At 38.1% G+C, this 12,338-nt stretch overlaps 2 protein-coding genes across 5 annotated transcripts; one reads left to right on the forward strand and one right to left on the reverse strand.

Moving 5' to 3' along the window:
- Window positions 1–868: 868 nt before the first annotated feature.
- Window positions 869–3,437, forward strand: LOC109011189 (BTB/POZ domain-containing protein At1g63850-like). 2 transcript variants are annotated; one of them, XM_018992289.2, is made up of 2 exons: window positions 869–2,152; window positions 2,946–3,437. In XM_018992289.2, the coding sequence occupies exons 1-2, from the start codon at window positions 1,061–1,063 to the stop codon at window positions 3,228–3,230; spliced, it is 1,377 nt and encodes a 458-aa protein (XP_018847834.1). In that variant the 5' UTR covers window positions 869–1,060; the 3' UTR covers window positions 3,231–3,437. The 2 variants fall into 2 exon arrangements, with proteins under 2 accessions (XP_018847834.1, XP_018847835.1); XM_018992290.2 differs by lacking the exon at window positions 2,946–3,437 and adding an exon at window positions 2,258–2,916 and having other exon boundaries at window positions 928–2,152.
- A 4,504-nt stretch (window positions 3,438–7,941) lies between these two features.
- On the reverse strand, window positions 7,942–11,988 carry LOC109011188 (uncharacterized protein At1g01500-like). 3 transcript variants are annotated; one of them, XM_018992288.2, is made up of 3 exons: window positions 11,603–11,988; window positions 9,854–10,680; window positions 7,942–8,745 (listed from the first exon to the last, which is right to left on the reverse strand). In XM_018992288.2, exons 2-3 carry the CDS (start codon window positions 10,559–10,561, stop codon window positions 8,515–8,517), a joined length of 939 nt encoding a protein of 312 aa, XP_018847833.1. In that variant the 5' UTR covers window positions 10,562–10,680; window positions 11,603–11,988; the 3' UTR covers window positions 7,942–8,514. The 3 variants fall into 3 exon arrangements, with proteins under 3 accessions (XP_018847833.1, XP_018847830.1, XP_018847832.1); XM_018992285.2 differs by having other exon boundaries at window positions 9,830–10,680; window positions 11,603–11,940; XM_018992287.2 differs by lacking the exon at window positions 11,603–11,988 and adding an exon at window positions 11,312–11,582 and having other exon boundaries at window positions 9,830–10,680.
- Between the last annotated feature and the right edge of the window lie 350 nt (window positions 11,989–12,338).

Consider the following 12,338-nt stretch of genomic DNA (forward strand, 5'->3'; position numbering starts at 1 on the left):
ATTTTTGGAGGATACAATTGGATGATCATGACACCAAGCATTTTCCATTTTCCATTTTTCTTTGTTTTTCCTAGACAGAGACCACTCTCATTGAGAGCTAAAGAGAAGAGCATTCAAAAAAACAGTGACGAAACCATTAAAAAAAAAAAACATACAGGGCCATAAAAGAGAAATAAGGGAGAAGGAAATGTTGCATCCATGGAAATTGGGAAAAAAAATGGAAGCATAATTTAAAGGAAAATAATAGTATGACTTTTAAATATGTCCACTAATATTTTTTTATTTTTTTTTATTTTTCTTAATGGTTAATGAAATCATTATTGGTGACTTTATATTTATATTTTATTTTTTTTAACGATTAAGAATGTTTAAAAAATACTTTAAAAAAAATACAAAGAAAAAATTATTTATACTAGTGTGCATATTTAAGATGCACAGTGTGCATCATAACATTGTCCTAATTTAAATATTTATGATAAATATTTATCATAACATTGTACATGCAATCTTTAAATAGAGACTGTAAATAGAATTTTTCATTTGAAAATTATATGTGCAAACTATTCATTAACTAGAAAAAAGTACAGTTTTGATAAGGATATTATTGTAATTTAAAAAAAATTTAAAGATAAAATTGATTAAACTTACAATGCAGTCCTCAAATAAAGATTGTACGAAGCACTTGTGTCATTAAAATTATTAGAATTTTAAAAATTATATTAAGTTTTGAATTTTCATCTTTATTTACCTTTCCCATTAATAATATTTCTCAAAACTAACACTTTTTTTAACAAAAAAAAAAAAAAAATTATAATTGAAAATGGTATCAATTGAACCCGCTTCGCCAAGACTGATCCACAATCCACCTGCCCATGACCCCACCATCCATCCCCCGCAATCAGTTTTTCCAATTCAAGATAACGCCGTTCCTCGTTTTTCCCTCTATCCTTTCTCTCTCCCGTAAATAACATCTTCACCGCCCAGAAACAGAAACTCCATTTTTATATCCCATTTTCTCAGAGGTCCCGAATCCTAACCCAATCCTCTACTCTGGATAAAAATGATAGTTTCCGGGCTCAAGAAAAGGCAGCGGGTGGCCACCACCTCCGCCTCCTCAGTATTCTTTAACGATCCCTCCACCGCAGACGTCATACTCCGCCTCTTCATTACACCCTCCCCATTCGAATCCTCCGCCACCACCACTCCAGATTCCGACGAAACCTCTTCCAACCACAAATACGACGACGTTCAGATCCACCTCCACTCACACATCCTCCACCGCTCCAAATACTTCGCCGCCCTCTTATCCGACAGATGGCAGCCAACCCACAGCCTTAAGAACAACAGTTCCAATCTCAAACCCTTAAATCTCAACCTTGGGGTCCCTTCCTCCTCTGGGTCCCTCCAGTCCCACCTCACCGTTCTCCAACTCCTTTACAGTTCCGATCTCTCCGGTTCCATCGATAGCGCCTCCACCGCCCTCGATCTCCTCCCCGTCGCCCTCGAGCTCCTCTTCGAGGACTGCGTCAAGTCCTGCGTCCAGTTCCTCGAGGTTGTGCCATGGACCGAGGACGAAGAGAAGCGAGTTTTAAATATAATCCCATTTCTGAAGGAGGAAGAGAGCAAGGAACTCCTTGCTAGGGTCTTGCCCGGTCGGAACGATTCGTGCGACGAAATGCTCCGAGGCCTGGTGTTGTCCGCCATTCACAATTATCCAAACGTGGCGTTCGTGAAGGCCTTCGTGGCGAAGATTCTGAGGGATTTCTCGTCGATGGAATCGGCCAAGAGGGTATTGGAGAGTGCGTTCGAGACGAGCTTGAAGGTCGTGAAGGAGTCGCTGGAGGAGTACTCGAGCCCGGACTTCAGAGGGGATCATAACGAGACCGAGGCGATTCAGAGGCTCAATCTGCACACGGCGATGACCAACGGCAGACATTTGCTGTGGTTGGTGGAGAGGATGATCGAACTGAGGGTGGCCGATACAGCGGTCAAGGAGTGGAGCAACCAGGCGGCCTTCACGGCCGATTTGCAGAGGGCGTTTCGGGACGATGCGTGGAGGAATATCGTGCCAGGGTTACCGGCTGTTGTGCTGAGATGCACCTCTAAGCTCGCTAATGCTGTCGCTGCGGGCAACATTTTGGCCACCAGACAGGTATTGCTAATGGAATAACTTTATTGTTGTATTGGTTTTACTTGCTTGTGATTTGCAATTAGCCTAGTTTGAAGTCGTTTAATATAATTTAGTGGGTCTACGTAGTTGGTTCTGGATCTTGAGCACTTAGATTTGGGCGAAACGCGGACCAGTTGGTAATAGGACCGGACCTTATTGTTCTATTGGAATTTGGAATCGCATTGAACACACAAGGATTATTTTCTAGAGGATAGACTGCTGTGGATGCCAGATTAGATGGTTAATGACTCATTCCATATGATGAGTGTTCAGTGCGTTAGTTTCTGATCGAATTTCTACGATATCTCGACCACCAATATCATAGGCTTTGTTGATGACGGGAATGCATTTTGCCTGGTGAGTTTGACTGATTGTGGAACTAGTTCTATTTTCACTGTGGATTTGGTTCCCATCTCTTTTTTCGTGTTTCTGGAGGAAAAATAACAGCAAACAAGAGGGCTACATGTAAATGCTAAAGAGTTATTTGGAACGAAGGGAAATGTTTGAGGAGCTAAAAGCCTAAAACCCTATTTCCTTAAATTTGCAAAGACATGTGAGAAGTTATGGACCTCTAACCACTTTCATGGCCATTGGCTGAGGTTTTTTATTTCTGTTTGTCATTCTTTTTAAGACCATGTCATGTGTTCTTACACCAGTTTCTCTACCTAAATGAAAAACGACACCTTAACCTTAAATATTTCAAACTCCAAGATGGCAGGTAGATGGATTAACTAAACTAAACTAAACTAATGTAGTTTGATCTTTTATTTTTCAGGTTAGAAAGAAGCTTGTGAAAGATTGGCTTCCTGTTCTTATCGCATGCAAGGACAATGTGTCGCCCATGTCGCCTAGTAACAAATCACTGTACCTGGAATTGGAAGAGACATTTCTGAGAATAATCTCCACACTGCCCATGTCAGATGCGCAGGAATTGTTGCAGCAGTGCCTAAGCTTTTCGACGCGAAATGTTGAAGATTGCCCTCACTTGTTCACAGCATTCAACACCTGGTTCCGCCGGGCGGCTCGACCTCCAGGAACAGGAACAGACGGCCTCTGTTAGAGTTACTGCTGTTTTAAGTGGTGATTGTAGATAGATGTTGTGCCATCGTGCTGCTGTCGCAACTGGGGTTTGCCTTTTCTGTCAATTACTGTGCATATATTATCAGTGTTATAGATAGTTAGAGCTTTGTATTGGACAGTGTATATAAAACTGTATCTATCCCGCGTCTGCAATGCAACACCAGCAAGCTTGAATGCTTTTGATATAGTCTCTTGAATCTTTTTTGCCCATCTTCAGATTTTACTTCTCGGAACACGTTGGTGACATAAATCTCGGTTATTGCCAGTGTCTGTTTGGTCTTTCAGGGGACTGTTTCAGGTTTTAGTGCATATTAGTTCTGTGAATGCGACATCGATTCAGCCGTATTGCCAACTACCGTGTACTGGCTGGTTGGGGGTATAATCTCATGCATTCCATTTTATTCGAACTAAAGTTAAAGAGAGAAGTAATCCAAATTTTTTTCCCCATGTTCTCCGACTCAGCTTGACGGTAATATCTCTCGCCAAAGGACGGCTGTTGATTCGAGTCCCTCGGGCTCTCCTTGACTCTCCCGCTTGCCTACGATCAAGGGGGTATTAACTAAGTGGGATTCAGAACTATGGCATTGTGAGGCCACCTGCATCTTTTTTCGTATCAATGAAGTCTTGAGTGTTTATGGTTAAGATTTAACTTAATACAGAGATTTTGTTGAAAAGAAAACTTTCGAATTATCTGACTTCAAGACATACTATTTCATATATATATATATTTGAAATAATGCTCAGCGACCTTCAAAAGTGGTGCAGGGTCTCAAATCAGGTTTATTAGGATTTAAAAACCTTTTAAAAGTCAGGTTCGGACTGAATGAGAGTCTCGCGTTTATCTAGCGAACTGATTTATAGAAGTTTACTCTATCGCTAGTCTTACATGTGTCCAGTGAACACAAGTTGCTCAAGTATTTGTCGACGAAGAGCCAAATGCAATTGGTATAAGCATGGAGATAGAAATTCAAAATATTTTCATGCTAGTGCTAATCAAAGAAGAAGGAAGAACTTTATTAGAGAAGTGGAAGATGAGAATGGCAGAAGGGCTGAGGGACAAAGTGAGGTTGAAGAAACTTTTACAGCTTATTTTGAGAAACTTTTTCAGTCTACTAATCCTGAAAGTGAGGACTTTGAGCAGTGTTTGGTTGGTATGGAAAGAAAGGTTACTCCTGAGATGGATGAGGCCTTGAGCAGGGATTTTTCTAGGGTGGAGGTGGAGGAAGCTTTGAAACAAATGGCTCCCCTTAAAGCCCCGGGACCAGATGAGTTTGGTCCATCATTTTTTCAAAATCATTGGGAGGTTGTAGTAGATGAGGTATGCAAAGCTACATTTTCGGTTTTAAATGGTAACCCTTTGGAACCTACACTGAATTACACTTACATATTCTTGATTAGTGTAAAGAACCAAAAAAAGTCAGTGAGTATAGACCTATAAGTCTATGCAACATTATGTACAAAATAGTGTCCAAAACCATCTCAAATAGACTTCAAAAGACCCTGGCCAATATCATATCCCCAACACAAAGTGCATTTTTGCCTGGAAGGCTAATAAATGACAACATAATGGTGACTTTTGAGTTGCTTCACTCCATGAAAGCTAGGAAAAGGGGAAAGGTGGGATGCATGGCCATAAAACTAAACATGTCTAAGGCCTATGATCGAGTAGAGTGAGGTTTTTTGGAAGTGGTGATGAAAAAATTGGGTTTCAATGAAAAATGGGTGAAGTTAATCATGAGTTGTGTCAGGTCTGTTTCATATTTAGTCTTGGTTAATGGGATCCCAGGGAAGAAGTTTTGGCCTAAAAGGGGTTTGAGACAAGGTGATCCCTTGTCACCCTATTTATTTATTCTTTGTGCTAAAGGATTAAGCATCTTGCTGAATTTTTATGAATGTCAGAAGATTACAAGAGGAGTGCAAGTCGCTAAGGGAGGAACTAGCATTAATCATCTGCTCTTTGCAGATGATTGTATCCTTTTTGGTAAGGTTAAGTTAGAAGAATGGAATAGGATTCAAGAGGTGTTGAAAACCTATGAGAAGGCCTCAGGGCAGTTTTTAAATAAGGATAAGACCTCAGTCTTCTTTAGCAGTAACACAAGGGAAGGAGATAAGAAAATGATCATGGAAGTCAGCAACTCAATAGCTTGTGGCAGCTATGAGAGGTACTTAGGGCTTCCTGCTTTTGTTGGAAGATCTAAGTTCAATACCTTTAGAAGCTTGAAGGAGAGAATCTGGCAAAAAATCACAAGTTGGAAAAACACTTTCTTATCACAAGTTGGTAAAGAGATTATGATCAAGGCAATGTTACAAGCCATACCTACTTATACTATGTCTGTTTTTAAGATTCCTAAGAGGCTGTGTCAAGAGATAAATGTGTTTTTTTCAAATTTTAGTGGGATAAACAGCAAGAAGGAAAGGGTATTCTATGGAAAAAATGGGAGAAAATGAGCATGCAGAAAGGGAATGGGGGCATAGGCTTTAGGGACTTGGAGAGTATCAACATGGCCCTCCTAGCAAAGCAAGGATAGAGATTGCTTAAAAGTTCTGAGTTTTTGGCTGCCACAGTTTTTAAAGAGAAGTATTATAGGCATTCCATTCTTTTGGATGCAAAGCTAAGCTCACTGCCCTCTTTAAGTTGCCTACTCCTTCCTCTTTTTCCATACAATCACATGTTTCTTTATTGTAGGAAGATGTCGAAGTGGAACAACTTATTGATAAACATAAAGGGGAATGGAATGAAGGAAGGATCCAAGAAATTTTTTCAGAAGAAGAGGTGGCTCAGATTCTAAGTATACCCCTGAGTAGGGGTCGGACTCAAGATAAGTTGATTTGGGGCCCTTCCAAGAAGGAAACTTTCTCAGTAAGCAGTGCCTATTTTCTGCAACTAGAAAGGCTCAAGAATGAAAGATGAGATTGCTCAGTGGGGGCTGTAATGGATGAGAGGTGGAGAAACATTTGAAATCTTGAAGTTCCAAGTGTAACAAAGCTGTTTTTGTTGAAGGCTGGAAATAACCTACTGCCTACAAAGGAGAATTTGTTTAAAAGAAAGGTAGTTGAAGACAAAAACTATCTTGTTTGTAGTGTAGAAACAAAAACTATTATTCATGCTTTGTGGGATTGTCTAGCAGCTAATGACATATGGGCTGAGGTGGGAGGTTGTGTGCAAAAATGGGGAAGAATAGAAGAGGAGTTCCTGTTACTATGGGGAAAGTTAATGGAAAGGTTGAGCATGACGAAGTTAGAAGATATGGTTGTTTTGTTTAAGAGAGTTTGGCTGCGTAGGAATGAGTTTGTTTTTTAGAAGAAACTAAGCTATCCTAAAATACTTGTGAAGACAGTTTTAGAAAGTTTACATGATTATAAGGCAGCTCAGATTCTTACAAAACAAGTGGTGAAAGGGTAAAATAGCATTGCAATGAGTGTTATGAGATGGGAGAAACCAGATGGTGAATGTGTGAAGGTGAACTGGGATGTTTCATTAAACTTGAAAGAGAGAAGAATGGATGCTGAGATCATAGTTAGAGATTATAAGAGAGAAGTTTTAGTTGATGTTTGTGATCAGAAGGCCAATGATAGTCCAGTGGTAGCAGAATATTTTGCTTTGAGGATGGCTGTAGAGCTTTACAATGAACTTAATATAACACAATACTGTTTTTAAAGGAGTTGCAAGAATTGTCATAGAGGTAGTGCAGAGTTTTGAAGAGGAAAGTTCAATTTTTGGTGTTTTAATTGATGATGTAAAGTCCTTTTATCAAAATAGATCAAATTGAAAAATTCATTTTGCATATAGAGAAAAACATAAAAACATGGCTCATATCTTAGCTAAATGAGCCCTAGCTTTGTTAAAAAAATAGATTAGATAGAGGATGTATCAGATTTTGTTGCAAGAAGTTTGGATAGTGATAAAACATGTATTACTTGACAGTTAGAAATGATATAAAGAAGTATTGTTAAAAAAAAAAAAAATTACTTGTCGACAAAAATGAAACACAGTTCGCAATTATATATATTCAGCCACATTTCACATTAAGTAAGAAAATGAAAAACAAAATTCATATATTTCAACCTATAATGCTTATATATTCGTCGTATAATGATTGTAAATATATTTTTTCTATTTTGTTTTCGGCTAAGATATTTGGTTTCAACACATTGTCTTGTCATCCAATGACTACGATACAGACAAGCTACTGACATTAACGTCACATCCATACGTATTCACGACACAACATGATCCACGCAGCATGTTCCGCTAATGAATCCCATATACTCTCATCGTTTCGCCTATTAGTTAAAGAGATCGGATTGTTTTCAAAAAATATTTCATTTTATTTAATTATTATAATTTTTTTAATTTTTAATATAAAATAAAATAAATAATTTAATTTTTTTAAATTTTAAAATAAAAATAAAAAAAATATATATTCTAACAATAATTTATTCAACTTTTTAATTTTAATTTTAATTTTTTAATTTTAATTTCAACTCATCTCATCTCATCTCTAAAAATAAATTAAGCCTAAATCATACTCTTATCATAGCCGACCACATTAAGATTCTTTACCATGTGAAAAGACATAAATACAACTTGTAAACTTTGTAACAATCAATGTTGCCCACAAATAAATAGTGTGGACCTATATGCTGTATTTATATCTATCTAAATTATATAAAATGTTTGAATCAGAAAATTATTAGAAATCATGATCTGTTTAAATCGAACTCATTGAATATACACGCAGGAACATACATATGATATCGTCCCTCTCCGAAAATAGTGCCTTCTCTCTACTTCCGAATATCTGTGACAGAAACTAGAATAACTATAACATAGTCATCAAGCAAGGCGGACAAACAAAATTAAGTACAAAGACGAGTCGAGTCGCGAGCCGTCGAAGGGTTCTATCTTTACTTCCATTACCAAAACTTCACTGCTATCAACACTCTACAAAACAAAAGCAGCAGAACCTCACATATATAGAAAGCCGCTGCAGACAGCACCAAGTTAGAGATGCTGAGAGATTTCCTTCTTGTGTGGTTTTGCATTTGGAACCAACGATCCTTTTATATCAGATAAAAGGCTTAGCCCCAGAAGAGACCAAGGTGGGTCGAAGCATGCATTGCATGAACTTGATTGCGGAACAAGCCAACTTACTGACAACAGGGACATGCCAGAAGTACAACCAAGTTAACTGACTTGGGACCGTTAATCATTTAAATTGATGGAATTTGGTCAGAAGCCTGAAAAACAGGGAAAGTCTGGATTACGGTAGCCGCCTTCGAAAGTTGCGGGTGGTGCCTTGGTAGGTTCGAGCTAGCAAGCCCACACCAATTCCAACTCCAAGACAAATGCTAAGGCCAATCCCAACACCCACTCTTACACCAGCATTGAACCATGAAAGCTCTCCATCTTCACCTTCAAAATATGCTGTCCCAGAGTACCGGCTGTTGTAATCATCTTCGCTTTCTGGTTTGTCGTACGGAAATTCTGACACCTGCAAAGTAAAAAAAATAAATAAATAAAAATAAAGGAAAACATGATGCCAGGTTATGGAAAGGAAATCTAGAGGCAATCTAGACTATAACTCAATATAAAACATACTCGGTGAATAAATGTTCTTTAGTTTCCCAAGAAAAAATAACAACCATATGAGATAAGTATTACCAGTATGCTAACGGGAATCATGAAAACCACATTATCGGAAATCAATCAAATCCTAGGTGCAATAACAATATCAATTACCATTGCTCTTGGGCTATTGCACCAACTAGGCACTAAAGAGCCCCAACAGTTGAATTCAGCTAATCAAGATAAGCAGAGAAATTGCATACAAGGTTACCACTTTGAAGATAAAGTTCTTACAGGGCTAAAATATTTTGTACCTACTCAAGAACCATTTAGTTTTATGAGGTGCTCCAAAGAAGTGTATGTGTGTTTAAGAGGAACATATATCCAAACCCATCTATTTGTAGACCAACTGATATACAAATGAAATTTACAATTGCAGCAACACAGGCAATTCAGCACAGAGAAGGTCGACAAGATGCTGGATCAGCAGATGGTGGAAAACATTAGTGGGACTTATGTTCCATATAGGTATATGTTGTAACTATGAATAAATAAAACTTCTTTTCGGGGGTTACCATCATCAGAATCCTTAACACAGTAGGTTCTCTCTCTCTCAATAGGTAACAGTAGGCTCTCTCTATTAGATTTTAATGAAGTGTGGGCAAGCTTTAGCTGGTGCTGGTAGAAATAAAGCAACACAAGGAAAACTTCAAATATACACCACACGCAAAATCTAACCCAAGATTGAACTCAATATGATACATAATAATAAAGAAAGAATTATCCACTCCTTCCAAGTAAATGGTTATGTCAGGTACACCTCTAGGCCTTAAGAGTAGCCAATTGCATGATTTTTTTTGCCAGCATAAATTACATTGAAAAACCCATGAAAGATTGACAAAACAGGATGAAAAGTTATTTTAGTAATGTAGCATCAAGCATGGCAGGGCTAATGCAACAGAACAACCAAAACTCAAAAAAAGCAAATCCCATCAAAACCTTCAACTTACAAAATTAGATTGGCAAAGGGGTACCTGCAAAGCAAGCCTGGAAGGATCATCTTTCTGTCCTTCAGCTGCCTCATACTCGGGTATTGAATCCAACCTGCCCTTCCTCACATGCTTTTTTCGATGACCCAGTTGCAGAGTTTTTGTTAAGATAATTGGAGTGCCCAAACAGGACCCTGCAATGTAGACCTCAATTATTGGTGAAGCCAATTCTGGCCCCAACACTTGTTTTCCGTTAAAGAAACCAGTACCCACAGTCACGTCAGATTCACAGTTCATGCTCCATTCCTGGCCCTGATGATTTGATTCACTGACAAAACCATTACTAGTACACAATTCCAAAACCCCAGATAACAAGAGAAGATCTTGATCAAAGACCTCAAATTTCACACTTCCTGTCATCTTGATACTATCAGTGCTCACAAAAGTAGCTTCTTCAGACTTCTTATCCAATCGATCCCTTCTAAGAAGGGTTGACACCCCATCAGAATATATGCTTGTTCTAACACCATTGACTTCAAGAAGAGTATCACGGTTGAGTGGAACATGGTTTAGTGTGAGGTACTCGGGAGTGGAATCATCGATCTCGCATTTGCAAACTCGAACATAAAAAACTCTCAAATCAAGCCAAGGTAGAGAAACCTTTACGCAGGGTTTACAAGAAGGGTTCCTCATGACCACGTGGCCATTGTCAGTCAGCCCATTCCCATTAGACGTCTCATAAGAATTCTCCATGGCCCTGAAGAGTTTAATCCTCAGAGAAATGCGTCCACTTCTATTGAGTTGATGATTTATGAAAATTCATATAAATGAAACTCGGGCGAGGAAAGAAAACCCAACGCATAATTTGGACTCTGGAAAACCAAGAAACCGCAGCAAGCAGAAACCCAATTAGCATGTAAGATATAGCGGATTGGGGGTGTGGATTTTTAAGAGAACAGATATGAAAAGAAAAGTCTACATGAAGAAAAATAAATGAATAAAATAACACTCAATTTATAACAGAAACCCAATTCAGACAGGCAGCACAACTATCAGAAGCAGAAGAAGACGACGAAGAGAGAGAGGTCTAAACTCAATTAAGTATGAAACTCATCAAGATGGAGGGCACGAACACAGGAACAGAACTTTAGATGAAAAACTATTACTTTACGTAGGAATTCCGAAGACACTAACAATAATTCATTTAACAGGACAGAGGCCAACAGAGGAACCAGAAGCAGAAAGGAAAGATAAAGAAGGGATAAGAAGATGGAAGAATACAAGAGAAAAATCCAAAGAACAGGAAGCATGAAACCTAACAAATAATGGGAGCAAAAACTGAACAAAATCAAAATGGGTCTCTTTCCAAACAGATTCACAGCCGATTTGAGGTGAAGTAAAAATACATCGAAGTCGACTAAAGAAAATCCAGAAATGCAAACGAAAAGGAAATAAATATGTTACATTAGCAAAATCATAGGAACCACCTACGGATAAACATACCATCACCACCGAGCAACCAAATGCTACGGAATGAAATTAATTGTCGCTGAAATTGTCAATTCAATTGAAGATCAAACAAAACAAATTGTGCTTCTAAACATATGATCAGACTTCAGAAAAAGATACCCCGCCGACTCCAAGAAAATTGCCGTCGATTAACGACAAATAGCCCACGTCATATAAGCAGACAACGCATCCCCCTCCTCTCTCTCTCTCTCTCTCTCTCTCTCTAAAATTACCATATAAACATACAAAACCACGGCAATTTATCTAATTCCCGAGAAAACTTACCGGAAATATCTTACATCATCTCTTTGCAGCCTCAATAATCCCCCGTAATCGAATTTGAGCCTCAAAACAAAGCTGTTGATCCCCTGCAGAAAATCGTGGCCACGCAAAGTTTTACAATCACCAAACGAAGACAAATCCAAATCTTTGAATTGACTAGCAAAATTGGGTTTGCCTGGAATTAATTGAAAGTCAATCAAGCGGAGAGAGAGAGAGAGAGAGAACTCAGAACAACGCGCAAGTCCTCAAAAAAAAAAAAACAATTAATGTTTTTTTGAAAGGTGTCAATAGTTAATTATTATATGGTAGAAGTAGTAGGGACTAGGGTCCCTCTGCATCTGAATTAGATCTTATCCACGATGGGAGAGAGGCACGTTCACGGATCACAAAGCCGATGTTTGAAAAGGATGGCTGAGCTGTTTATATAGGATTTTTATTCGATAACCTTTTTTAAGGATTTACGAACCTCGGATACTCTTCATATGCGAATCAAATTGTACTTTAGGATTTATGTAATTTAATAAGAACGGTGTTACTCTCTCGCTCTTAGTATACGGCTCAAACATACCGTTAGTTATAAATTATTTTTTTATTATTTAAATTTTTTTTAAAAAAATATAAAAAAAATCAATACACTAATAATCACTTCTTTAATTATTAAATAAAAAAAATTAAAAAAAAAAGTAAAATACATAATGTATCAAAATGATGAGGCAAATAAAGTAGACAGAGTCACATT

This window comes from Juglans regia, chromosome 13, assembly GCF_001411555.2.
Source record: "Juglans regia cultivar Chandler chromosome 13, Walnut 2.0, whole genome shotgun sequence".
NCBI classification, from domain to species: Eukaryota; Viridiplantae; Streptophyta; class Magnoliopsida; order Fagales; family Juglandaceae; genus Juglans; species Juglans regia.